This window comes from Capsicum annuum, chromosome 8 (genome assembly GCF_002878395.1).
Source record: "Capsicum annuum cultivar UCD-10X-F1 chromosome 8, UCD10Xv1.1, whole genome shotgun sequence".
NCBI classification, from domain to species: domain Eukaryota; kingdom Viridiplantae; phylum Streptophyta; class Magnoliopsida; order Solanales; family Solanaceae; genus Capsicum; species Capsicum annuum.
Genome location: NC_061118.1, coordinates 155775814 through 155801990, shown reverse-complemented (window position 1 = coordinate 155801990; position 26177 = coordinate 155775814). Strand labels below are relative to the sequence as shown.

Here is a 26177-nt window from a genome sequence, read left to right as displayed (position 1 = left end):
ATGATAGATCAAAATAAAAATAATTGAAATTAGCATAAGCCAGTGCTAGCAACCATCATCCATCATTCGACCATTAAACGACAAGTGCACACGAGTGGAGTCCCTTGCCTTTATCCTTTGCTTATCATGCAATTAATGATCATGTTGGTCGTTATAACTCGTGACTCATGATTATGATTATGACATCTATTACTATTAGGGCCTGTTCGGGTCGCTAATGTAGGGAGGTAATTGGTGGGGGTGTATTCCTGGTATGATTCCGTATTCAATGTTCTGTTCCGTGTTCCGTGTTCTATGTTTGTTACGAATCTGTGTGCTTTCCTCTGCTTTATATTCCTGCATTCCTGCTTTACTCTGTTTTATATTCCTTATGGCTGCAGTATCTATGTTATGTCATCTGCTTCTGTGCTGTACTATGTGTTTGTTTGATATCTCGTAACTTGAGCCGGGGATCTTTCGGAAACAGCCTTTCTACTTCATCAGAGGTAGAGGTATGGACTGCGTACATCTTACCCCCCCCAGACCCCACAAAGTGGGAATACACTGGGTTTGTTGTTGTTGTTGTTGTTGTTGACATCTATTACTATTAGACTACTACTAAATATCATCAACTCCTTCAGATATTTTAATAAGGATGATTTTGTAGGATGATGAGATCTGTGTCTTTTATACATTTGTTTATCGCGTAATCATGATTAAGTAATATGTACTCTCACGATGAATCACCTGGACGGAATCTGTAAGCTAGCTGGGGATGTTTTTGGCTTCACATCAAAAGGAAGTGTGATCATGGCAGGGGCAGAATCTGGATTTACCTCTTGAAATGGTACTTGAAAGGTCAATGACTGGTACAAGCAGACCTCATCCTCTTTGCAATAATATACCTGAAATTGATTTTATAAGTTTTGTATTAGGGGAAAATGTAACGGTTATAACTAGGAAAGCGATGGGCATTCTTATCAGGCTAAAGAGGTGAGTTTGGGCCGGTTCCACAGCCTTCAATAGGTTCATGTGCAACAACAACATACCGCTACCTTTGTGGGGGTAGAGAGGCTGTTTCCGATACACCTTACCCCTAGACATGCATTATGCTTATCATGAGATGCTACTAACAAACTGCTACTTGAAAGCACATGTATCAATATCAAGCCAATATCAATTCCAAAGCACATGTACCAGAGGTCAAATTTCCATATGGGCAAAACTGAAGCAACTGATGCTTATTTGCTCGAAATATTGCCTGACATAGTCCTCGCTTTATTAATTAGCTGAACATACACGTGCATGGCTTAAGGAAGCAAATGCAAAGCCATAAAACTTGACTAAACTAAAGTGAAACTTAAAAAATATTCTACGGATAATCTTACCTTGCAATAAACTCTGCCAGTGGATGATGAAGCAGAAGTTCTTCTGAAGTGCACTACTGCAGAACCTTCTGGGCTGAGGTTTCCCTCCAAGGGATCAACCTCAGCAGCATTATCTGGATCAACATCTATGCTAAATTTACTCTGTGCTTCCTGCATTTGGTAGAAAGCAGAATAGCCTATGAGACAAATAAACAAAGGCACATATTGAGGTGATAAATCCAAGGGTAGGAAAATACTATTCCTACTTTCTTTATCAATTTGTCCAGAAAAGTGAGAAAGAAAACCTTTGAGAAATGGTATCCTTCAGGTACAGAGATTCTTAAGTTCAATGTACCCTCATTGGATGAACCACCATTTACTACGAAAGTCTGTGTGTCAGCTCCAGATCGCCGTCTAAGGCGCTTCAAAGATTTGGATCTAACCGGAGGCTGCACTCCTTTCAACTCCAGAGTAACAACTTCAGCTTCTGACTTGTTCAGGTCTAAGTATCTTATCACACTGTTATTTGTATCTGCTATGTATAATCTTCCTAAAAAGATATGCAGAATAGAGTCAAAAACAAGTTTCAGCTCTGATATTTTCAAACAAGAACACTGAGATACATACAATTATAATTAGCTGAAAACAAGATATGATGAAGCAGCTCCAGATCAATCAAATTTCAGTGTGTATCAGAATCAGACAATGCAGTTCTAAATTTTTGTTTAGTTCTATCATTGGGTCAGTAAGAAAACTCATAAAAAGTAAACTAGAATTGAACAAAGATATGTTCTATCCCAAACGTTAAGACTTGGATTTCATATTCTGGAATACCATTGCCATTACAGGGTACATTTTCTTGGTTTAACTTGTCAATGAGACTAAAGCTTCTCAAATAATGACGACATTGTAAAAAGTATTAATGAATCTTAAGCAATTGGTATCCTAATAATCAGAAGTGTCAAACATGGGGTGGCCCAAATGCTGTAACTTGAGATATAGGAGCAGATCAGTTATGAAGTTTTCATGCAGGAATCAGCCATGAACACTTCACACGTGATTATGCAGGAATGAGCATTGTCGTAATTTTATTTCTTTTCACAGACATAACTCCTCCCAGATGAAAATAGACTTAAAACTTAATGTTTTAGCAGGAACATCTGTTTGGTCGACTACAAAACCAGCCCTCCTACTGTTCTTTGTAGTGCAGCTTAAAATGAGTATACTAAATTTAAGTGTGATAGAACTCCTGGATTAAATTGAACTTGAAAAGAAGAAGCAAAGTAGGTAATATCATCTGAACATATTGTAAATGAAGGAAAACAAAAATGGTCTTCTCGAGGCGAAAATGCAACATTTGTCAAAATGCTACTGTCCATTGACTTCTATTTAAATCATGAGGTCAACTTTTGAGTATACATCACCAATTTCATTGAAATTAGTAATATCTTTTATTTTCTTGTCCACCCTCAGAGTGAGCAATTTGCCAAATGGAATTGTGCACAAAGAAGAAGAGATTACCATTTTCGGCTTCAACAACTCCAGATGGTTCCGAGAACTGCAGGAAAAGAAAAACAAAAAAGAGAGAAGAGAATCACCAGAATTGCAAGTCAGAGCAATAAAAGCAATTTGCCTTTACAATGAGAGATGCAAGAATCAAAAAGAAAAATATACTTCGCACATGTTAATTGAAGCTCTAAAGGGACAAAACACTAAGACTCCTTTTTTGTTTTTTTTCCCTTTAATAAGGTAACATTTGTTGATGTATGGTAGAAAGGAGTCATTCCATACACAAGAAGTACACAAAAGGTAGAAAATAGTTTTGAACTGCTGGAGAACGTTTCAGGTCCATCCAAATAAGTCTCTATATGATTGGGTGCTCTTCGTACGCCTTACTAAAGGGTGTCAATCATGTTCATGGCAACTTGCCTCTGTTCCTTATTTACCAAGCTCCTTTACACAATGGATGAAGATTACACTAGCAAATAAAAGAAAAGATGGGAAAGAAGAAGAGAAATACCAAACATCTCTGGTCAAAGACAATGACCTCCACACACTATGGTTGATTGATGATGAAATGTAACATAGAAAAAGTTTGGCGGGAGGGCTGCACGTGGATATATGGGGTCTTATAACTAAATATGTTGTTTATATATGCAGCCACAATTTTTTTTGAGAAGATTTGTTTTTGAGAAGATGCAGCCACATTTTAGAAAACATAATACGCTAGATTTAAAATATTCATATGTCAGCAGCTTATTATGTCCGTAAAATTGGCGAAATAATATGGTCTATGTCTTGACACTAGTTGCTCATTTCCATGCTAATGCTATTAAGTGTAACATCTATGTGGACATAAAATGTGATTGGGCAGGATGAATGTCAAAGAATGTGGCACTAATGTCCAGAATATAGACTCCAACCTGAGCTGCCACTGCTGCTCCATCTTTGAAACCAGCCTGACCAACACCAGCTAATGTAGTCACCCTTTTACTATCTGGATCTAGTTTCTTAATCTGGCAAGTTAAACAAAAAAAGGAAGCTTCAACTTACTTGAGATATTTCTGTTACAGTACCAAAACAAGCAGTTCATTATTGAAACATAACAACAACAACAAACCCAGTGTATTCCCACCACGTGGGGTCTAGGGAGGGTAAGATGTACGCAGTCCATACCGCTACCTCCGAAGAAGTAGAGAGGCCGTTTCCGATGGAACCCCTGGCTCAAGATAAGGACATTATTGAAACATAAGTTATATAAAATGGTTTCTTTGAGCTGGGCTGCAATAAACAGCATATGAAACATCTCATTTCAAGCTCACTAGCTGATTGAAAGGAGAAGTTTCATGTATACCATCTGAAAAGCAGGAAACAGACACAAACTTTTGAAACCTAATACTTCACTGTTATTCTTCATACCGGCAACTGTTTCTTATCTGCCATACGGCACCACAATTTCAGCAGATAAAATTTTATCTACACATGAAGTAAGACATAAAACTAAATTAAATGATTTTGCAACCTTCTTCACAGTACCAATTTCTGGCTAAGCAGATTAATCTTTATTTGCTTTGACATCTCAATCATAACTTTATTCGAGAGGAAACCACAAAGTCCACCATAAGTTGTACCATTATTGACATATTGTCGCCCTGATATTAAGTGTAAGTTTACGCTATTAACCCCCTTATTAACTGCATTTAGTATTTCTTCCATTGGAGGTCTGTCCTCTAGAAGCATATCTGTTTGGTCTTCTCCACTTGAATAATATGTTGATAATAGTTGAAACATATATTAAAGTAGTGAATAGTGATTGAGAAGTTAGTTTGACAAAGGAATATCACATCATAGTTCAAATTAAATTAATAATAAGATGCCTGAGAAGTGTGTCAAACATCATAAAATGTCACAAAATTGTCACATATGGAGCAAATGTTTACTCTCGAAAACTTCGCCTGTAATTACCTTGTGATTATAAGAATCTGCAATATAAATTTGACCATCCTTCCCATATAAAACACCTAACGGATGTTGAAGAAGTACTTCGGAGCCTATTCCATCATGGTCACCGAACTGCACGACAAATGTTCTTTTAACAAGTTTTATTCTGTCAAAAATGTGACTTAAGTATACTAGAGAAATGCAAATCTGGTGTCTTTAGCTTCAAACAGAAATACCCGAAACAAGTTTTCTGCAAAAACTGGATCACCACCAGCCAGTGATCTTGAACCTCCTGTTCTTAGATCAACTGCCCGAATGGAGCTACTCTCACTATCAGCAATATATGCCTCCTTTAGATCTACAAAAAGCCAAGTAAATAGGTAATTAAACATTAAAATGCTGGCAACTTGAAAGGTCTTGGCAAGCTTAAGAGGAAAACTTGGAATTCCATCCTTGTAGGGATATGGTGGACTATTTGGAAAGAAAGGAAAGCGAGAGTTTTTGAGAGCGAATCTGAATCTTTAATTAAATAAAGATGTATATTTTTTATTTTTTATTCTGGTGCAACATGGCTATATACCAAATGACATAGATGCCATAATTGACTTCCAGAACTCATCACACAATTTGTGATGTAGCCTTCTTTTGTACTTATTTTACATCATTCGTTTATTGCTTACAAAAAACAAGTAATTGTATCAAAAGAAAAGGTAAAAATGGTAGACCAGTTCAAAAGAACAATTTATGACTTTTTAAAAGAATTACCTCGTGATAAGGAAATCCCAGAAGGCTGTGCAAATGAGGTGTTTGTAGAGCTTTCCCATGGCAAAAACAAAGATAATACGTAACAATAGTCAAAATGTCAGCAAGTTCGTCTAAAGCGAGTGGCAAAAAGGAAAAGTTCTCACAACTAACACATACAAGGACAAGTCATACAATGAAAGAAGCTAAAACCCAAACTAAAAAGTACAAAGTGGATTTCTCCTTTACACATTACATTAATTTTTTCCCTTTTTGCTTTTGACTGGAAGCTCCGGCTAATTCATGGAGATCAATTTTGCTAGGATGTAACTGCCTAACCATATTGTAAGTAGCCAACAGAGAAAAGTTTGCTAGATTTAATGTTGAACCAAATTTTTACCACGAAGAGATCCAGAGCACATTATCAAGATTAAAGACCAAAAGGGAGGTACTGAAAATATATATTCCTTTGAGAGTGGTTCTTGCTTAGAGAAAGATGCTTTTGTACTCTTCATGTTCCAACGAATTAAGTTAGACAATAATGTTAGAAGTTGACAGAACATGGTTCCAAGTTCATAATGAATCTTTCAGAAGAAAATTGATCTTAAAATGTCATTCCAGCTAATATCCGCATGTGCGTTGAGTCTTTTGATAACTTCACCTATCCTTGTGAATACCTTGCCAAAAGCTCAGTCCAAAAAAACTCTTACTGTAATCACAAAAATAAAAGATTTTTAGAAAGCCTACACGGGCAGTTCAAAAGAAGAAACATATCCATGGGGTCCTAGAATATGAGTATGCTGATAGATTTACAGAGCAAGCGCAAAGCAGTGAATCAAAAAGTGTGAACTTCAGTTTGTTTCTGTCTTTGTTTATCAGTGAAAGATCTGGTCCTCAGTTGGTTCTCCCTCGATCTAGATCAACATATGGATCTTATCTTTTCAAAGAGAGGAAACTGTACCTTTTCTTCAAAAAGGTGAGGATACTAGTTTAGTCTTTAGAAGTAAAAAGCACCTCAAAAGAAAGTGTGACAGACAGATGACGCTAGTGAGCATCATAGCATTCAATAATCAATCAATCAAGTATGCTTCAATTTCATATAAACAACTAGCACAATTAATCAGCATTCTGCTGAAACTCCAGTAAATCCAACACACAGGCAGACACACACATATATTACCTTGAGCCATTCAAATTTCTCTCATAACCATTCCCACTGAAAGCTCTTGTAACTCCATCTGATGTCTTGTGCTCCCAGATCTGATGCTGACCAGCCATTGCAATGTAGACAATTTCATTCTCAGGTTCAAAGCAAACATCCCACGGAGAGTTTAAAAGCTGAAAATATGACCAACGATGTTCAGTTTCAAAGATGAAAGGACGATTCACCAGAATACATTTGAAATTGATCTAAGAGAAAGCTAAGATGAAGCATGAAACTACATATCTAATAAGCTAGAGCTAACTGGAAACAGTTTGTCACAAAGTAATTATTTAATTTGTCCCAATCTTGCCTGTGCAGTTCCAGTTCCTCCCCCTTCATAATCAGAGCCTTTTGTTCCATTTCCAGCAAGGGTCCGCACTGCCTCATTCACAAAGTCAATGACCCTACAGTAGTAGAACTCAAATAGGTTAAATTAAAAGGTTGTAAATCTCATAAAAAGCTATAAGCACATCATGCCCAACTAAAAAGGAAATTTTCAGGAATTTTCATCTGTCGGAAATACAAATATTTGGGAACAGAATGTCTAACTGTATGTTGTTAATGCTGGGAAATGAGAAGATGTGTTCAATGAGTTAAAATTTCTTTTGAATGATTTGACCAAAGTAAATAGCCTGATAATGGCTTGAAGAACTATTAGTTGGTATTATCTAACGAGTGGGAGAACACCAGAAGGCCGCTCTTATTTGAATCATATTGGGTTGAGAATATAATATTATGAAAATGAAATTGAATGGTAAAGGTTCATACTTTCCATTGAGGAAAGTGGACACTATTTTCCAAATGGAAACTAGGATGATTTAGGCAGGGGGAATATTTTGGCTGTATTTGGTTGTCAAGTTAATCACTTAGACCACAGAATTACAATTAGTATTTAAATTGACAACACAGAGGACAGGAAAGGAAGATGTATATATGACTCAGTGTTATTTGTAGAGGAGGACTAGATTACCAGAGTGAACTGAGGAAAGTCATCAGTGTTATCGGGCATCATATTATCTGGTGAGTAAGATACTAATTTGAGGATTAGTATTCCATCAGATGTGATCCTAAAGGACTACTTTACCCTCAAATCTAAAAGGCAAACATTTGCTTAGTATTCCCCCATCCTCATACCAATCCAGTTTCTCCTTCTCCCTGCCCCCTTCTTCGCCTTGTACATAGCCCTACTCCACTAATATTTCTAGCATATTCTTCACCAGCAAGATCTAGATCACTATTTCACTGTGGTCAGATCGCGATCCCTGCAAACTCCAAACCCACAAGCTAACCCAGCCTACTGGCTCCCCCACCCAAGCTTGAGAAATCTCTATTTTTCCCTCAAATTCCACACCATAGTGAGTTGGTCTCCTCCCCTTCCCACCCGTGGTGGAAGAGATATCCTTACTCATTTTCTTCTTTTTCTTCATTTCAGTTAGTTTTTTTCCGTGGCTATGTCCATTTTCTGGTTCTTTGTTTCCACAATATTCTTTTCAACAAGCTTTTTAGGTATCTTCATTTCTACTATTTTTTCTTACTGTTTTGACAGTTTGAACCAACTTGAGGAGACATAGAGAACTATTTATGTTTTCCTGTTAATCTACTATCTAAAGGCAGCCCGGTGCACAATGCATCCCGCATTCACGCAGGGTTCGGGGAAGGGCCGCACCTCACGGGGTGTGACAGCCTACCCTAATGCAAGCATTAGTGGCTACTTCCAAGGCTTGAATCTGTGACCTACGGCTCACAGAGAGACAGCTTTACCATTGCTTCAAGACTCCCCTAAGTTAATAAAAAAGGGCAGCCCGGTGCACCAAAGCTCCCGCTATGCGCAGGGTCCGGGGAAGGACCCCACCAGAAGGGTGTATTGTATGCAGCCTTAACCTGCATTTCTGTCAGAGGCTATTTAACAAGACTCCCCTTTGCTAATCTACTATCTACTTCCATAATTCCTCTGCCAGGAAAGGATATGCAGACCTTTCAAAAAAGTCATTTCTAATCAATTATTCACGATTTAATTTAACCTCGTGGCAAAATTAAAAAGTTCTAGAGATGCCACATATGAAGATTTCATTAATGCGTAGAATGAGAGATTGTAGCCTATACATGAGATACTGAATCTATTTGCATTACGATTCTCAAAATAAACTTCAAACCTAGTGAAACCATTATTACCCACGTAAGGCGTCTTTTCTTTATCAGCCACAGATAGATTAGTCAGAACCAAACTAATAATTAAATGAAAGGTAGTACCTTATTCAAAAGTACAAGATGAAAAAGATAGGGATGGTTATCAACATGTGAAGTTACAAGTTTTGAAATACTTAGTTTCTGCCTTTGTAATCTTGAGTTGAGGAATAAAGATTCCAACTAAAAACAATAGTGTGAGAATTTTTATTTTGAACGCTCCCAATCATTTGTCCTAAACCTTTTTTATAAGGTAAAAAATATTTGTCCTAAACTAATGACCAATGACAATCTATAACAATTATCAAAAATTCAAATGAATCTAGAAGTCAGATATAGCCATTGTATTCAAACTAGGAGTAGCTTTTTTTATTTTTTGAAAACGGTAAATGTGGAAACCAGGAGTAGCTTTCGACAACTGCTTTACCATCTTACATCCTATTAAGACTAATAAAATATGCAACAAGCTAACTTGAAGATCTCCATGTATCATCAAACTATTTAATGTAAACTGAGGGGGGATACACCACTATAGCACAAAAAATTCCCATTTTAAGAAAAAATGATAAAAGCACATCATGAAATCCAACACAAGAAGTGCAGTTTTTTATTTTATAATCACAGAGAAACAAAAAAAGTCTTCCATGCAAGATTCGATAACTTTGGTCAATCCAAGTTCCCACACACACACACACCCCACCACCAGGGGTAATAATCAGTATCAATAAACCTACAAAGTTCAATTTTTATCCTCCTTAACTTCTCAAATATGAAGGCACAAGCATCTGCTCCAAGGAAAATATGTGTGGAAATGGAGAATTCAGAAAATAAACAATAGATGATAAGAGTCATTTAAATATCAGAAGCAAAAACATGTATGTCTTGCCCAATAACAGTCATGTCTCTTCTGCCGGTACCTTAAAGCATGGTTTTCAGTATCTGCCACATACAAGAGGTTCTTCTTCGCATTGTAAGCCAATCCCTGAAGATATAATACAAACTAAGATTTGAGATTAATTTTGCAAATGGGGAAAAATTGTACATTCACTTTTTAAGAGAGAAAAGAAGTTACAATTTTTACCTGCGGACGGTTGAATGTGGCATCATCAAAGTTACCGTCACGAAGACCCTCTGCTCCTGTGCTTCCAACTTGGACTAAAAAGTTCCCTTCTAGATCAGTCACTACCTGTCCACATGTGCAAATTGTCCAGGATTACCAATTCTACCATTCAGCTCATAAAGAGAACAAGGAAAAGAGAAAGAAAACTAACAATAATAAGATTTAGGGGTAATACAGGAAAGATCTGGTTACGGGAAAAAGTATCAGAAAAAATCAGGGCCATGTTCTTGAGACTAGGACAAAGTAAAAAGGAACTAAAATGTAACAGAATGAAAATATTCAAAAGAAAGCAAAGAAGAAACAGAATGTATCTAGATGGAAACATAATTACCTACACAACTTTGGAGTCCCCCACAAAGAAAGAACCAGTTCTGTAAGCAAATTAAAAGTAAAAGAAACACAATGTACATCTCTTATGTGCATAACTTGCAAGCCCTATCTTATCCTCTCCCGGCATTTTTTTTCATTTTCCCCGTGAATTTTGATTCTACCATATTCACTAGCCCTAGCAGCTTCCAATCTTATTCTTTGTTCTTCGGTCATCAAATTTGGATAAAAGGAGGCCGAATAATCTCTCAAGCTAATTTATAATATACCACCCACCGATCTTCATTAGCAGCAAAAAATTCTCAGGAGACACTCTAATTTCGCCTCCAAATTACCATTACTATACACTGCATTAGAATATGAATGATCATGCTTTGACACTTTAGTGATATTATCCCTTGCCTTCTGACAAAATGTATAAAGATGATCTTATCTTTGCATAGCCCCAGTCTTCTCATCATGATTTCCTCTTCAAACTTTCTGTAGTTTCCTCTTGCAAATATTTACAGCACTTAACTTTTACTGATATCAATATACTACCTTTTAAAAAGATCCGTTATTCTTTAAATTTCCATTTATAACACTAAACAGGGACTAGGAACTCCAGCAACCACAGTATTGGGAATACATTTACTTTCAGAGCTAGGAGTACCTCCTTTTATTGATATTCTTCAATAACCCCAAGGTCAGTTCATAACTTCAGAAAAACAGAACCTCAAAAATGATTAACAAAGCTTACATGCTACAGATGCCAACAACCTGCTGCAGTTCATGCATTCAAAATTTCTCAAACCAAGACAATAACCATACAGAGAGGAGAGAGAAGAAGAACCTACTATTCGGTTATGATTGCTGTCTGAAATAAATAGCCGGTTGTTGAGGACATCAACTGCCAGCTTACCGGGGAACTTTAAAGGAGATGTTAGCAAGCGGGGATCATTATCTTTCTCCAAGCGCAAGGGAATGGGTTTGCTATCCAAGAGCTTCTCCTTCCCATAGTACAGAAGAGCAGCCTCAACTAAATAATCAAGATCCTACAAACCAAAGCAAAAGACATCAATTCTTGTCGAGTATCTTCACTACCAACTGCCACAGATCATATTGATTAGAAAAAAGTTATCTGAGAGGAAATTTGCTACAATCAAAAGGCAGAACAAACTGTCTGTTGCAAAATCTCGTTTGAAACAATTTCATGCCATAAGATAGCTAGAAAAGAAGGAGAAACTCCAATATGCAGCTGCCTTAAGAAATTCTTTAATGAAGTTGCATTAGGAAACAACAGAAGTTCAGACGTTTCTATAGTTTTTAGATGAGTTGGCCACACAAATCATCAAAGAGAGTGAATATGACATATTCTCTCAAAGTTTTATTTGAAAATGCACTTTGAGAGGCGTTTAAGAATCGAATGTATTACAGCAATTGTCAAGTTAATAGATGAACCATTTTCCATCATCTAATCGTGAATGCTCCATCATGAATACACTAGATAATTCCCTGTAATATACTACTGTGGCATGAAACATCAAAGGGAAAAGGAAATCTATAAGAAACCTTTCTATGACCTTCACCAGCTATTTGTGCCAAGAGCTTGCCATTTGGCCCGACAAGAACAAATGTTGGCCATGAATTGACACCTAATTCCCGCCATAAATTCATTTCTCCATCATTGACAACCTGATCATTCAATCGAAGGTAAGGAAACTACATAACATACAGAAAAGAAGGGAAGAAGGAGAGACACCCCCAGTTAAAAACTAAAGCTCATTAAAATGATAACAATGTCGACTTTCAAGTTACCCTATTCACCAGTATCTTGGATCTGAATAATAAACTTCAGCAATAAACAAGAGCTTCAATTGGAAAAAAGGATTACAAATATAGTGAGACAGTCCTTTATAATTAACAGTGATTTCATAAGTATTCCCTTCTGTTAAAAATTTATGGAATCCCTGAGGCTCAGAAGGTACATTTGGATTGGAAAAGGAGGGAAGGGTGGGGGAGAGACTGCCAAGACAGTGTAGATAGCAGCCGAGATTCTACCTTAATCTGCCAAAAAGAAGTAATATATAACCTAATGAGAATGCTCAAAACTCTTACGTTGTTTCCAAATGTTCATTCATTTCTTGGGGATCTAATAGATCTAAGACCAAGCGGATAGGTTGTGCTAAAGAACCATTCAACATTAAAATTAGTAATAGTTATCTCTTGAATGAGTACTTACTGGATGAGTGATTCCATAGCGTAATACAGCACTACGAATGGCTTCAAGGTCCTTCTCGTTGTCAAACTTAGCTGAATGCACCCCCACAACTACAAACTGCAAAACTAATGTTTGATGAATTAGCTACGACTATGATTAGAAGTGTGTATGCAAACCTTCAGATGCAACTGTGGATAAAAATACTAAATTGATAACAAATATTAGCTCCTCCTAAAATGCCAAGAAGTGAATATCGATCAAACTTCCCCTCCCTAAGAAGCCAAGAAGTGAATATAGATCAAACTCCCCACTCTTTCATTCTCCTTTTTCCCGTTCCCAAGAGAATATCAGAAAAGATTTCAAAGTAGAATATATGAAAAGTTTAACTTGTGACTAAATTCCTTCATCAGCTCAAAACCAGTATACAAACCCAGTATATAGATCCTATTATGAAAGCCAGAAAAGTTCATGAGAAGTACAGTTATCCGTCTGGTTATTTCACATATATGAGACAAATATTTATGGTGACATTATATTGGTATGAGCTGGCAGTATTAACTCAGAAAGTTTACAGATTAGCCCAATTGAAAGCCAAATCTCATGAAATTTCCTTCTCCTTTAACAGCATTTGCAGTTTTTCCTTTTTTGACAAAGAACAGCATTTTCAGTCTGCAAAACTCATTTCATGACTCTTCTGTGAAAATTGCTCAAAACCAAGAGTTGAACATGTTACAGATAATTAGATATTGGATACAGTGGAATTTTATAGAATAAACTAATAGATTGCTGTCTGGACTTCAGATAATCGAAATCATAACTAAAACAAAACAAATTATTTATAGCATTTACTGCATAGAAAACAATATAGATCAACAGAAATGTGATATCAACAAATACAAACCCCATGTAATTGCAATCTCGACGGCCTTTGATTGGTATCATTAAAGTACTGCTTGATCTTATTAACATTCCTACATTTTAGCAACATATCTTTCAAGGTGAATTTTGAGCAAAATTTAAACAAGTTAATTCACCCTAACGGCCTAACCTTACCTAGCCATGACTTTTTTACTTCACTTTTCCTTCTCTTCTGAAAATTTTACTGGTGCAGTGGTGCACCTCTATCTAATGAGAACCTGAGATGGTCTGTACTCCGTAGTTCCTAGAGGAACTATAGCATGCATGTCCATGTGAACCCTTCTACCAGAATTGGTAGAATATTGATGCACTCAGAATCAAACTAAAAACATGGTAACAATTTTAAGAATAGATATACACTGGTAACATCTCAGATGATCAACTTGTTGTATACAGGATATCACTTCATCAGACAACCAATAAAGCTGAGATTGCAACCCTAAAGGTGAAAGGGTGAAAGACAATCTTACAGGCATATCTTTATATTTCTTCTCTAGAAACTCCAGATCTGGCAGTACATGCATACAGTTAATGCAGCAATAAGTCCAGAAGTCCAAAAGAACAACTTTTCCTTTCAAATCCTGCACAAACATAGAAATGTTTCAGCGTACGAATGCATAGTAATAGCATACGTATATTATCCAGAACTACTCCTTTTTCCATTTTCTAGTAAATATTTGCAACTTAAAAACATAGCTCCAAGAAACAATAAGATTAAAAGTATTATTCAGCAGAACAGAAATTTTTCATAGTCATAGGTATTCATGGTTGTCTCCCATCTGCCTAAGCCTTGATGGGCAGAGTTGGCCAGTATTTGAGTGGTGGGAGGTAGCAGCCAGGAGGTGCCCGGTGGAATAGTCGAGTGCGCCACAAGCTAGACCGAACACCACTATTTAAAAAAGATAAGGTATCGATCACTAAAAGTTGTTTGCAACCAAATGTCATTGTCAAAAATTCTTAACATTGTTCAAATGGATAGTATGGAAATCATTAAAATGGAACAGTACATCATGAAACAACATAATTTTATATTTGGGAGAAATTCCTCTCCAAGTGTCGAGAATCTTACATACACATATAGTCTACAGAAAATATCGATTAGAAAGAGGTAGATAACCAAAAATCTCCAGAAGAATATTTGCATGAAGACTAGAGTATTGAACATAGAACATAAATATTCACATATAAGAAAATAAGCTTAAAGAAAAAGAAATACAGTTGCCAGAAGAAGCAGAATTGGAAGATGGAATTATGTATTTACCCTGCCTAACTGAAGGGGCGCTGAATTCAGCCAATCAAGTTTAGATGGGAACTCGGGCACAATAGTCGTAGATTTCCTAACAAAACGTAGAACATTAAACATGATAAAATAAGTCAGGAATCCAGAAACAGTTAAAGAGAAGTATATCAAGATCTAAGGACTCTAAAGATGTCAGAAAGCATGCAACATATACCCAGTGTATTCCCATAAAGTGGGGTCTAGGAAGGGTAGAGCGTACGCAAACCTTGCCTATACCTTTCTCAAATCATCCAAAATGATACTAATTTCATAATTTAGGAAAACTGCAAACTTCTCTATTTATAACGCAAAAAAAAGTTGCACTTACATGTTTACAAATACAAAAAAACTTCTGTTACCTGGCGTCCACATCAGAAATATAGTCGACAAATTGTTGAATCCTATGTGTACTGGATGCATCTGCAGTGACAATAAGGAAATAAAAAATAATCACCTTCGATTATCTCAAATATCGCCATAAATGAAAAGAAAAGAAAAAGAGGCTGCCCATACTTCATATACAGAATGGGTAGAAACCACACTGGAAATGCCCCAAAAAGAAGAGAAAATACTAATGTCATCGAGAGAAGTTCTACAACGAGAAGAATGGAACAATGCAAAAGGACAGAAGATAACAAGTACTTCATTGTAAGAGGTAGACCTTCTTTCTGTCCGAAAGGAGGACTGCCTGTGCCAAATAACAAGTTCCATATAGCTTTTGGAGATGCATACTGCATTGCCTGCATAGGAACAACAGATCTTGCAAAGATGAACACCAAATCAGGCAAAACCAAAATAAATTAAAAGGATGCCTTTTGCTTTCTTTCTCCTACACTCCCGTCTTAAATTCTATACCTTCCAGTTGGTAATGGTGAAGAGAAGACAGGATGCAGCAATTCCTAAACTTCCATATCTTACAACATTTCTTCTGGTAACCTGCACCCTGTCCATAAATTATTTCTGCAACCTCACGACAACATTATATCAATTACCAAATGCCCTAAATGACCATCTCATAAAGGCATATGGACCCTTTTGGGGGATAAAAATATTCCACTTTGCAAACGAGAGAATTTCATTTGTACGAGTATTATTCATGTCACTTTAAGCAGATTTGACTTTTTATTCCTACATGCAGCAAAATAAAGCATGTAACTCAGTGACTACACATTATGACATAAAATAGATTGATAGGGATGGAAAATCACCAGTATGCACTGTTCTTAACAATTCAACTTGATCCAGGTAAAGTTTAAGAAAAGAATTTCAGATGGATAAAAAGGGAAAAAGAAAAAGAAGGAAAAAAAGATGCTATGAATGCATACAGCAACTTGAAGTATTAGATAACCAAAGCGGCCATGACGATGCAGCAGATGATCTAATTTAGATGACCAAGATATTGAATCGCTCTTACCCTCCAATTGAGGATACGGCACCACTGGTTGGATAATTGGACAGCTCTGTGATACTCCCGGTCATATTGAATTCAGGGGAAGCGGGAGCTAAATCATTAATGGGTTGAGATTCCTGCACCATTACATCTGCAATGTTCATCATCATCAGTATCATTTTCTAGTAATCATAGAAAGGGTCCCACTATTAACCACAGATGATATGCTAAAGGAACACTATAACCAACAGCTTTCCATCAACTAAGCAAAAGACAACAGTTAGCAGCTAAAGTATACAGCTTAAGGGAGCAGAGAACAGGAAATCCTTCAACATAGAGTCATTACAAAAAAGAGCTTAGTCGCAAGTTTTTCATAAATAACACAAAAGAGCTTCAGTTTTCTACATTTGTCAATAGTTCACAAAAACGGCATTTCTTAACATGTTGGTGAACTACATACTATGGCTACCAGAGCCACCATTGAGGATATCTTCAAGTGAGATATCGCTTATTTCCTTTCTGATTAGTGATGGTTCCCCTGCTTTTAGAATATCTTCTGCTAGTGTTGTCGTCACAGCTATACATCTGCAAGTAGGCAACATACTTAAGAGTTTAGAATGTAAGAAAATGGAATCAAAATTATACTTAAAACCAGAAGCAAAAAGGTACATTAGAATGATGCTGATACAGCTTTACCGATTCAGTTGACAAATGCAACAAACAAAGGAAAGTTCAAGTAGGGTTGGTGATACCAAAAACTTAGATGAGTGTACAAAGTTAAACAACATAAAAAAAGCACTCAATCGCAAATACCTCATTTTCGCAGCTTTGGCAGCTTGTACTCCAGCTAATGCATCTTCAATCACAATACACTGTCAACATAGAGGATTATAATAATGTCTACCAGGGTCGAGAAACAGAACACTGATCTACTTAGCACTTCAAGACTTTATCATCCTCGGACAGTGAGCCTTCCCCAATTCATAATGCACCCCCATTATTTTACACCCATAATTAGAAAAACTGATATCACTAACGGAATGACAACTGAGCATCTCTTTTCCATCCAGAAGTTAAATTTTTCTAAGATAACAGTTAGTAACATACTTATTAAGTTTCTTGGTATCTACTTTGCTTAAATTTTGTTTTCCAGCTAGCTTCATCTGATTATTAGTCATTTATGGATAACAATGTAAGGAAATCTCACTTAAAACAGAATGTGAATATAAACCTCCGTGATATCTTAGTCTGCTAGAAGTTCCTCATCAGATTAGCATCACATACTACTCACAGCTAAGTGTCTAAAAAGGAAAAACTGTGATGGGTGGTAGCAAAGCAGCATTGCACATTCTGGACTACCTCACTAATGGGAACATCAAGAATCCGTGATGCAGCCAAGAAAATATCAGGAGCAGGCTTCAAATTTTTGAAAGCATCAGCAGATACAATTGCATCAAACCTGTCAAATCGAAGAAAAAGGTTATGAGGTCACATATAAATAAAAGATTATTAAAGAAAAAGGTGAGGGAGGCAGGGATATTTCAATTATTTCACTGCAAACCTGTGATTTTCATCAGAATAGTACATTTTCGCTTGTATAACCTCAATAAAAGTACTATGTCCTTGCAAATTACAACATCAACCAACTCATAGTGCGTGTTTTTGCATATACACCGTGAAGAAGAGGACCTTGAACGTAACTCAACCACAAAAGATAGCTTATAAGGGGAGGACTGCCCAAAATCATATAAGCAGACCATAATACATTCCCACAAACAACGTGGGAACCCCCCCTCCCTTTTTTTGTTCCCGGCACGCCTAGGATTAGACAACTTAAGCATGGAAAACATAGCACAGGGAACCAATATTGAGAAACATAACAACAGGGAGTCTGACTCTGATATTGTGTGAAGAAATTGACCTTGGACATAACTTAACCCCAAAAGCTAGCTTATAAGGGAAGGATTGACCAAGACCGTATAGGAAGACCACTACATTTGGAGTCTGAGCTCCTGATTCCATTACTAACAGATTCATTATGTCAACAAAATGTTTATGTCCAGCAATTCCCTCCGCGGAAGTTATACTCAGAAAGCCAAGTGCCTCGGGAGTAGATATCAGGTCTCTACAATAAAACATATCTTTACTGATAACTTAAATAAACAAAGGTGTTGCAATGTGCTGATTCAGTATAATTCGGTGTTTCTTGAATGCCAGTTATAAAAGGAATGAGAAGTAACTATTCCCAGCTAAAGCACATTTGTTTAACTCACATCGTTATTGGTAAACCTGCTGCAGCCAAGTTTGCATCAACTTTAATCCGATCAGCACTAGATGCAACAGCAACTTTGAGACCATTGCTTTTACACTATTGTACCATATCACCAAATTAATGAAAGCGACAAAAAGCAGAAAGAGCGAGAACATATAGTTAAGTTGCATCACAGGTTATACATACCTGAGAAACAAGTTCCAAGGCACCAGGGAAACCTATTCCAGAATTCGGTTTTGCATACTTCAAATGATTGTCAGTTTATCAACAAAATTGTCAGTTTTGGGGTCAGTTACCATGACTAAAAGGAAAGTGTTTTGAGAGTAAATATTTGTAGATATATGAAATTTCAATCACCTTAAATAAATATATCTCAAAAAACCTCTTCTTTGCGGCCTCGGTATCAAATCCTTCAATACCCTTAGCAGAAGCAACACCACCTAAGAAGTTTGCTTCACCTAATATATTTCAAGGGCAAAGGACAATGAAAAGGAGAAAAGGATATTGAGAAAATATAGCAAAGGAACAAGGTGCTACACACTCAAAAAATGATTTTCCTAAAAGATAGTAACATCAAACTAATTTTCTTTTTACTTGCGAGAAAAGGAGTAACTGGATATCAAAAAGTTTAGCCAATGTATTTGGATCCAATGGCAATTGATAATCATTCACAAGAACAAGTTTCACAGACAATAAGGATGATTTTTTTTAGTACAAGTGCTTCTCATGGAGAAGGGGTCCTAATTTAACATAGTTAATGAAAGAATTCACATAAGGCCCCGGCTAGCTATATGCAGGAAAATAAGCAAATGCTAAGATCTACAACCAGAATCAAAACCTATTATTTAAGGAGGGGGGGAGTTGATGCTTCACAAAAATCAAATATTCAAATGAGGTAGATGAAGGTTACTAGTTTCTTACATAACAAAGTTCCCATGGAGGGGACTGAACAGAGATCCTAGATAATTCTTTTCTTTTGCTTAATAATTACATCATCAAATTCATCAGCATGGCTTTAGAAAGAATGACCAATGACTGAGGTAAAACTGTAAATTACAATGAGGCAATCTGCAATAGCATCGAACCGTAAAGAGATGGACTGGACTAATGCTTTGCACTTTATCCTCTAGTTAGGCATGACACCAGGGCAGATAGCGAAGTCAACAAAAACACCCAAAATTCTCAATGGTTCCCAAACATATAAATCAAGAAACTACTTCTCAATCAAAAACTAGTTGGGGTTTGGGCAACTGTTTCCAAAAATATGAACAAAACAACAGCATACCCATTACCCAGTGTTCCCACAGAGTGGGGTCTGGGGTAAAGTGTACCCAGTTCATACCACTACCTCAAATGAAGTAGAGAGGTTGTTTCCGACAGACCCCTGGCCCGACATATAGAAGTATAACAAACAAAAAACATAAAAGCAAATAACAAAAAGGATAGTGGTGCACAGCACTAGATAATAAAGGAAAAAAATATGAACAAAACATGGTTCAATAATGATGCACACCACCAGCACCCTGAATTAGCACACCATCAAACACTCGGAAGAAAGAAATCAAGAATCAAGAATGGAATGAACACCCATTTCAAGAATCAAGAATTACACTTGTAAGGGTAATTCGAACACCCATTTCAAGAAACGATACATATCACTCCCCCTCGAAAATTATCAGACAAAAAATGAAAAGAAAGCAAGAATCTCAGAAATTACCCATGCCCATGAAAGGTACAAAGTCATCAACGGTAGCATGAACACCCATTTCAGCAAAAACATCAACAGCCGCTTTTCTTGAAGGTTCCTCGCTATTACAAAGCACACCATCCATATCAAACAACACTGCCGACACTTTCCCCCACTCAGTACTACTCCCCCTTACATTCTTCTCCTCCAATTTCTGACAAGCACTCACCTTTAAACTCATCTTTCTTGGCAAGATTCCCAACGACTTTGAAGTAAATTTAAACGAAAAATTGGATGTTGGGTTGAAAAGTGTAGCCAGTTTGGGTTTACCATGAGTGGGCAATACAGAGGGTGTAAGCCTCAAAGCCATTGATTTTTTACGTATTTTTTACGCTTACAGTGACCTTTATATACTACTTATTTGGGTGGCGGGGAAGGGGATTCAGTTTGTGTTCCATGTGATTGGACTATTATGCCCTTTTATCCCTCTTATGATGAGGGTGGTTTTGAGTGGATAATTAGAATTGAGGTGGGATTTTGTATTTTTCTCTTATTTTATGTGATGGAAAATATTGGGTTTTTAAAACTTAGTAATATTAATTTTCTATTTTGAGGAAACAATTGTTGGGGATTTGATGGTACATATGGATTATGGTGCATTGGTTATGTTAGATGAGAGACCTTTCGAGGCAAGCTATAATATATTTTGTAATAGGAAATAATATATGTCAGTATATGACTCAATTCTAAATAAATTAAATTTCTCAATATAATTTATTGAGATTCCGCTTTTTCTCGATTCGATTTTTATTGATTTACATCATTATTTAATCCTCATTAATATCAATGTGAGTAATTAAAAAGAATTATACTCCCTCCGTCTCATTTTACTCGTCCCAAATTGAGATGGTACAGCTATTAAGAAAAATAATAAATAGCATAGCTAGTTTACCATAATATTCCTATTAAATTATATTTATATTTTAATTTTAAAAAAAAATAATTAATGCAAAGGATAAACTATGCAAAAAAAATTATCTTGTCTTGATAAATAAAAAAGGACAAATAAAATGGGACACTAAATTAGAAAATTTGGGACGGGTAAAATGGGACGGAGGAAGTAATTTCTAATAAATTTAAATAGACAATTAATATCATAAATGATGTTTGGGTCCAAAAATAAATATGTTTTCAACTAATGCTAAAAGAATCGATTCAAAGATTGATAAATGGGTGTAATCTTTCGTGGATCATTAATTGTCAGTCTTTTCAACCAATTCCTCAATTATAAAAGAACACAACAACTTCACTTAAGCACATCAATTGAGTGATCAAAGAAAAACATTACTCCACTCTAAGTCCCCTAAATATTCACGAATATCATGTATTTTAGCTCTTTTCTTCTTTTCTTGACGGAGTGACCTCAATTTTCAGAAAGTTCAAACTTCAAGAACACACATTTGATATGTTTAGTGTAGCATTCATGATAATTCCGAGACTATCACACAAGCATATAAGTGAAATCTTGCAGCGAAATCATTTTTTTAACTACATGAAACTTGTTTCTATTAATGAAAATAATAGATTCAAAGATTGATAATGAATGTAATCTTCTCCTTGTGAAACATTAATTGTCGTTTTTTAATTAAATTTATCATTATAAAAGGACACAACAACTTGACTCTAACACATGAATTGAGTCAACAAAGAAAAGTATTACTCCACTCTAAGTCACCCAAATGCTCACGAATATCATATATGAAAGCCATTTTCTTTTTTCTCAATTGAGTGATCTAAATTTCTAAAAAGTTCAAACTCTCATGAATCCATAGTTGATCTGTTTCGTGTAGCACCTTACAATAATTCTGAAATTTTTTGCACAAGCAGATAGGTGGACTCTTGAAGAAAAATGATTTTTTGAAGATGTTTTTTCTAGGTATAATAATCGAGATAGTAAAACTTTTTTCGAATTTATTGCTTCAAAACTCACTCATAAGTTCATGAAGGAAATAAAAAATCACAATATAACCTTTTTCAAAGACGTTCAAATGAAAAATCCTCCACACAGCAATGATGTTGTTGTTAATGATAATGATGATGGACATGATCAACAACATCACCAAGTATCACAAGAAGATAACTCGTCAGATAAGGAGGTCACTCTTAATGGTGTGTCACCTCTAGTCGAAAATAGTTGTCTACATCGCCGACTGATATTCGTTGGGCTGAAAATTAGACCAATAATTAAAATCTATCTTTTTTTCTTTCTTTTTTTAAGTCATGACTATCTTATGCGTGGATCATTTTACAGTCTTTATTTTTTGTCTTATCTTACATTTTTGCATATTTTTTTTAATATTAGATTTGATTCTATGAATTTGAGTTGTTGCTTCTTCCATAGTATGTTTTTAATTCTCTTTAATTTTTTAAAAAGAAATCCTTATGTATACTTTCGCCTCTTTATATATATATATATATATGAAAGAAGCAACAACAAACTCAAATTCATAAAATCAAATCTAATGTGTAGATAAAAACATGCAAAATTGTATTATGAAACATAAAACTAAAGGTTGCAAAATGTCTATGTATAAGTTAGTCATGAATTTAAAAAAAAATAAAGAAAGAAGTAGAATTTAATTACTGATCTCATTTTCAGTCCAAGGAGTTCCCATCGGTGATATGAACGACTATTTTCGACTAGAGATGGCACACCATTGAGAGAGACCTCCTTGTCTGATAAGTTATCTTCTTGCGGCACTTGGTGATGCCGTTGATCATGACCATCATCATTATCAACAGCAACAACATCATTGTTGTGTGGAGGATTCTCCATTTCAATGTCTTTGAAAAAGGTTATGTGGTGATTTTTATTTCCTTTACGGACTCATGGGTGAGTTTTGAAGCAACAATTCAAAAAAAAATTTAGTACCTAAATTATTATACCTAGAAAATGTTGTAAATCTTACGAAAAATACTCCATCACGAACACTTGCTGAGAATCTCATGGATTGAGGCGGTGTTTGTGTCACTGTCCTTAAGGATATTTCATCTAATATGAGTGTATCCCCTAAGATTCAACAAGCTCTTCTAATATAAATTAGGAGTCAGAAACTAACAATGATTCAACAAGATTGAAAACCCCAACCTCAATGTAATACAAGAAGAGTTGTTCTTTTTCTCTCCTCTCTCCAAAGAAGAAGAAGCTAAGACACTATATATGTGTCAAAAACTCATATGATAAAGAAGGATTAATGACTAAACTTAATATCCATTAATAAGGATGAGTAACAATAAAGAGAAGTTAAATGTAACATATGGCAAAGGAAAATTTCACCATAATAATTGTCGTTATGACAATTTAAAGAATTAAGAATTAATTTAGAACAACAATGGCAGATATTAGAAAATGATTATTCTTTTTGAGATATCAAACATATTTTCTAACAAAAAAAATATCTTTAAAAAATCATTTCTCTTTAAGAGTTCACTTATTTACTTATGCAATAATCTCAGAATTATCATAAGGTGCTACATGGAACTAATCAAATGTGAATTTTTGAGAGTTTAAACTTTCTAGAAATTCAAGTCACTCAATTGCGAAAAGAAGAAAAGGGCTAACACATGATATTCGTGAAATCATGCAATTCATGTTATTTTAACACAACAAATTAAAACACCATTGCTTAAGAAACATGTAAGCATAATCAATAGAGAGAAGTATCAATTACCCTCTGAAGTTGGCACATTTTATTCATGGTACACCTGAACTTTGAATTGTCTTAAGTATCCCCTCGAACTTGTTGATTTAGTACGTCGTGTGTCCCTTTTTAGCCCATGTGGCACAATGTGTGATTTCAAAATCCATCAAGCGCGTGATGGAGTTAAAAAATCACCACATCAATATTTTTCAAGGGTTAAAAATGAAAAATAAAAATTATTTTTACAGAAAATTCGAAGGCCCTTTTTCTCTACTCTTCCTATTTATTCTCCGTTCTCCTCCATGACTTTAAATTTTTTAAAAAATAATTTTCTTTCAATTAATTCTATTTTACCTACTTAAATTAGGGGTGTGCATCTATCGACTAGGTCCGTTTTTTTATATTATTGGTTTAATTTATCGATTTTTTATTTTTAAACATGTTAAATCAATAATTAAATCAATAAGATATTTTCTTATCATTTTCGATTTATCAATTTTTAGTCCTTAACGATTCATTTTCGATTTAACCTGCAAGAAAATACTCATAAAATAGAAAAAATAGTAACTAACATGAAAAAAATCGAATCTTAATTACAACCAAAATCCTACTTATATATTTATATGGTGGAAAATAATAATTTAGTATATTTTTATTGGGTTATAGATTTACTCAATAACCCAATAAAAAAATAAAATCAAACCAATAACCCAATAATTTTTTTATAAAACCATTAAAAAATCGTTAAGCCAATAATCCAATAATGATAAATCAATAACATTTTTATCGGTTCAATTTTTGTACATCCCTAACTTAAATTGTGATTTCTTACTCCATTAATTATAATAGAAAACGTGTTTATGCATGTGAGTCTTCTCAAAATCCTAATCAAAACACTAATCGAAAACTACTATAAACCACTAACTGGAAAAAATAATCCTATACTTTTAACACAAAGAAAATAAATAAAAAATATAAATCTTTTAGATAATAGCTTACTTGATCGACAAAAATTCAATCTTTCTCTATTTTGGAGTAGCGGAAAACTCAAAAACATAATTTTTTTAGAGAGAAATCGAAGAATTAAGGATAGGATAATATGAGGGAAGTGGATGGTATTTATCCACGTGAACAGACACATAAGTAACTTTTTTCCACGTGTAGGCACGTGTATTACATGTTATGGTCTTTGGACCAAAGAGGGGCACGCGACGTACTAAACCAACAAGTTCGGGGGTACTTAAGACAACTCAAGGTTCAGGTGTACCATGAATAAAACATAACAACTTCAAGGGGCAATTGATACTTCTCTCTAACCAATACAAGCAAAACTAACACAAAAATTATTAATGCAGGTATTAGAGATACGACTCTATTACCCCGTTTAACTATAATGAAAGTTGATGAGACACACTCCCAACTTAAAGAGGTCTTATTATCCCTTAAACTCTTTTAAAGTGTAATAAATACACCATTCAGTGCTAATGTGACACAAAGAGTGTTCACTCTCTTGAAAGCAAATGAAGGATGAAAAATAAGGTAAAAATCTGATCAATAATGAACACATGTTTCTTTTTAATTGAATATTTCATAATTAATTAGTACACGTAATTATAAATATTAAAACTTATGTATATTTAATTATTTTTCTTTCTTTATTTTTGAAAGTTATTTCCCTCCTTAGTTTTAAACTTTTATATTTTTAAAAAAATGATGTTTTTCTAAGAAAAGAAGAAAATAATTTTAAAAAAAATCTTTGTTTTACTATTTTTTTATTTGATTTGCTTCACTTTCTTTTTAGACTATATGAAGTCAGCTTATTTTAAATATAAAACATTGATATGAAATTTGAAATCAAATTTAAAGGAAAAATAAAGAAAATAAAATTGAAAAAAAGTCATAAAATAATAAGAAGGTAAAAGTTTGAAAAAATTATATGCATTTTGAGAAAAATTTAAGTACACAAAAAAAGAAGAAAAGTGAAAATTAAAAAATTATATGTATTTGAATACAAGACAAAGAAAAATAAATTAAAAAGTATGTGTATTGACTTACTTGAGAAAGTTGAAGAAAAGGTGTCTTTTAAGTCTTGAATGAAGGATTGGTGACATTGACCAACAGATAGGGTCAAACATCATTAGGAAATTTGATTAAGTTAATTGTGGACTTGATTAATATTTTTAAAACTTTCTAATCTTTTTTAAAATACAAATCAACCTAACCCACACCCCTCTTCAATCCTAATCAACCACTTTCTCTCTTCAGCTTCTCCCAACCAACAGTTCTGCAAAATTTCTTCCTTAAATCTCCGACGATAAATAGTCGTGCGAGTTCTTTTTCGACTTTAAACCGTCAATCGATGTGAAT

At 34.9% G+C, this 26177-nt stretch overlaps 1 protein-coding gene across 1 annotated transcript; it reads right to left on the bottom strand.

The window, feature by feature from the left end:
* Nucleotides 1-602: 602 nt before the first annotated feature.
* Nucleotides 603-20518, bottom strand: LOC107839717 (protein SUPPRESSOR OF QUENCHING 1, chloroplastic). Its single transcript, XM_016683329.2, has 28 exons — nucleotides 20140-20518; nucleotides 18780-18880; nucleotides 18609-18665; nucleotides 18424-18518; nucleotides 17510-17609; nucleotides 16964-17022; nucleotides 16611-16735; nucleotides 16175-16301; nucleotides 15616-15703; nucleotides 15422-15500; nucleotides 15120-15180; nucleotides 14743-14818; nucleotides 13952-14062; nucleotides 12585-12680; nucleotides 11915-12037; nucleotides 11200-11397; nucleotides 9998-10102; nucleotides 9834-9898; nucleotides 7043-7136; nucleotides 6709-6866; nucleotides 5553-5602; nucleotides 5024-5145; nucleotides 4812-4919; nucleotides 3770-3862; nucleotides 2868-2904; nucleotides 1652-1896; nucleotides 1368-1517; nucleotides 603-884 (listed from the first exon to the last, which is right to left on the bottom strand). The coding sequence occupies exons 1-28, from the start codon at nucleotides 20477-20479 to the stop codon at nucleotides 723-725; spliced, it is 3225 nt and encodes a 1074-aa protein (XP_016538815.2). The 5' UTR covers nucleotides 20480-20518; the 3' UTR covers nucleotides 603-722.
* Between the last annotated feature and the right edge of the window lie 5659 nt (nucleotides 20519-26177).

What these genes read in the sequence shown, in the direction of transcription:
- LOC107839717 (XM_016683329.2), bottom strand. Translation starts at nt 20,479, where the DNA reads ATGGCTTTGAGGCTTACACCCTCTGTATTGCCCACTCATGGTAAACCC. An exon ending in GCCAAAGCTGCGAAAATGAG is followed by an intron (nt 16,736 to 16,963) that starts GTATTTGCGATT and finishes GCCTACTTGCAG; the next exon opens with ATGTATAGCTGTGACGACAA. An exon ending in GCCGTATCCTCAATTGGAGG is followed by an intron (nt 15,704 to 16,174) that starts GTAAGAGCGATT and finishes ATTTATGGACAG; the next exon opens with GGTGCAGGTTACCAGAAGAA.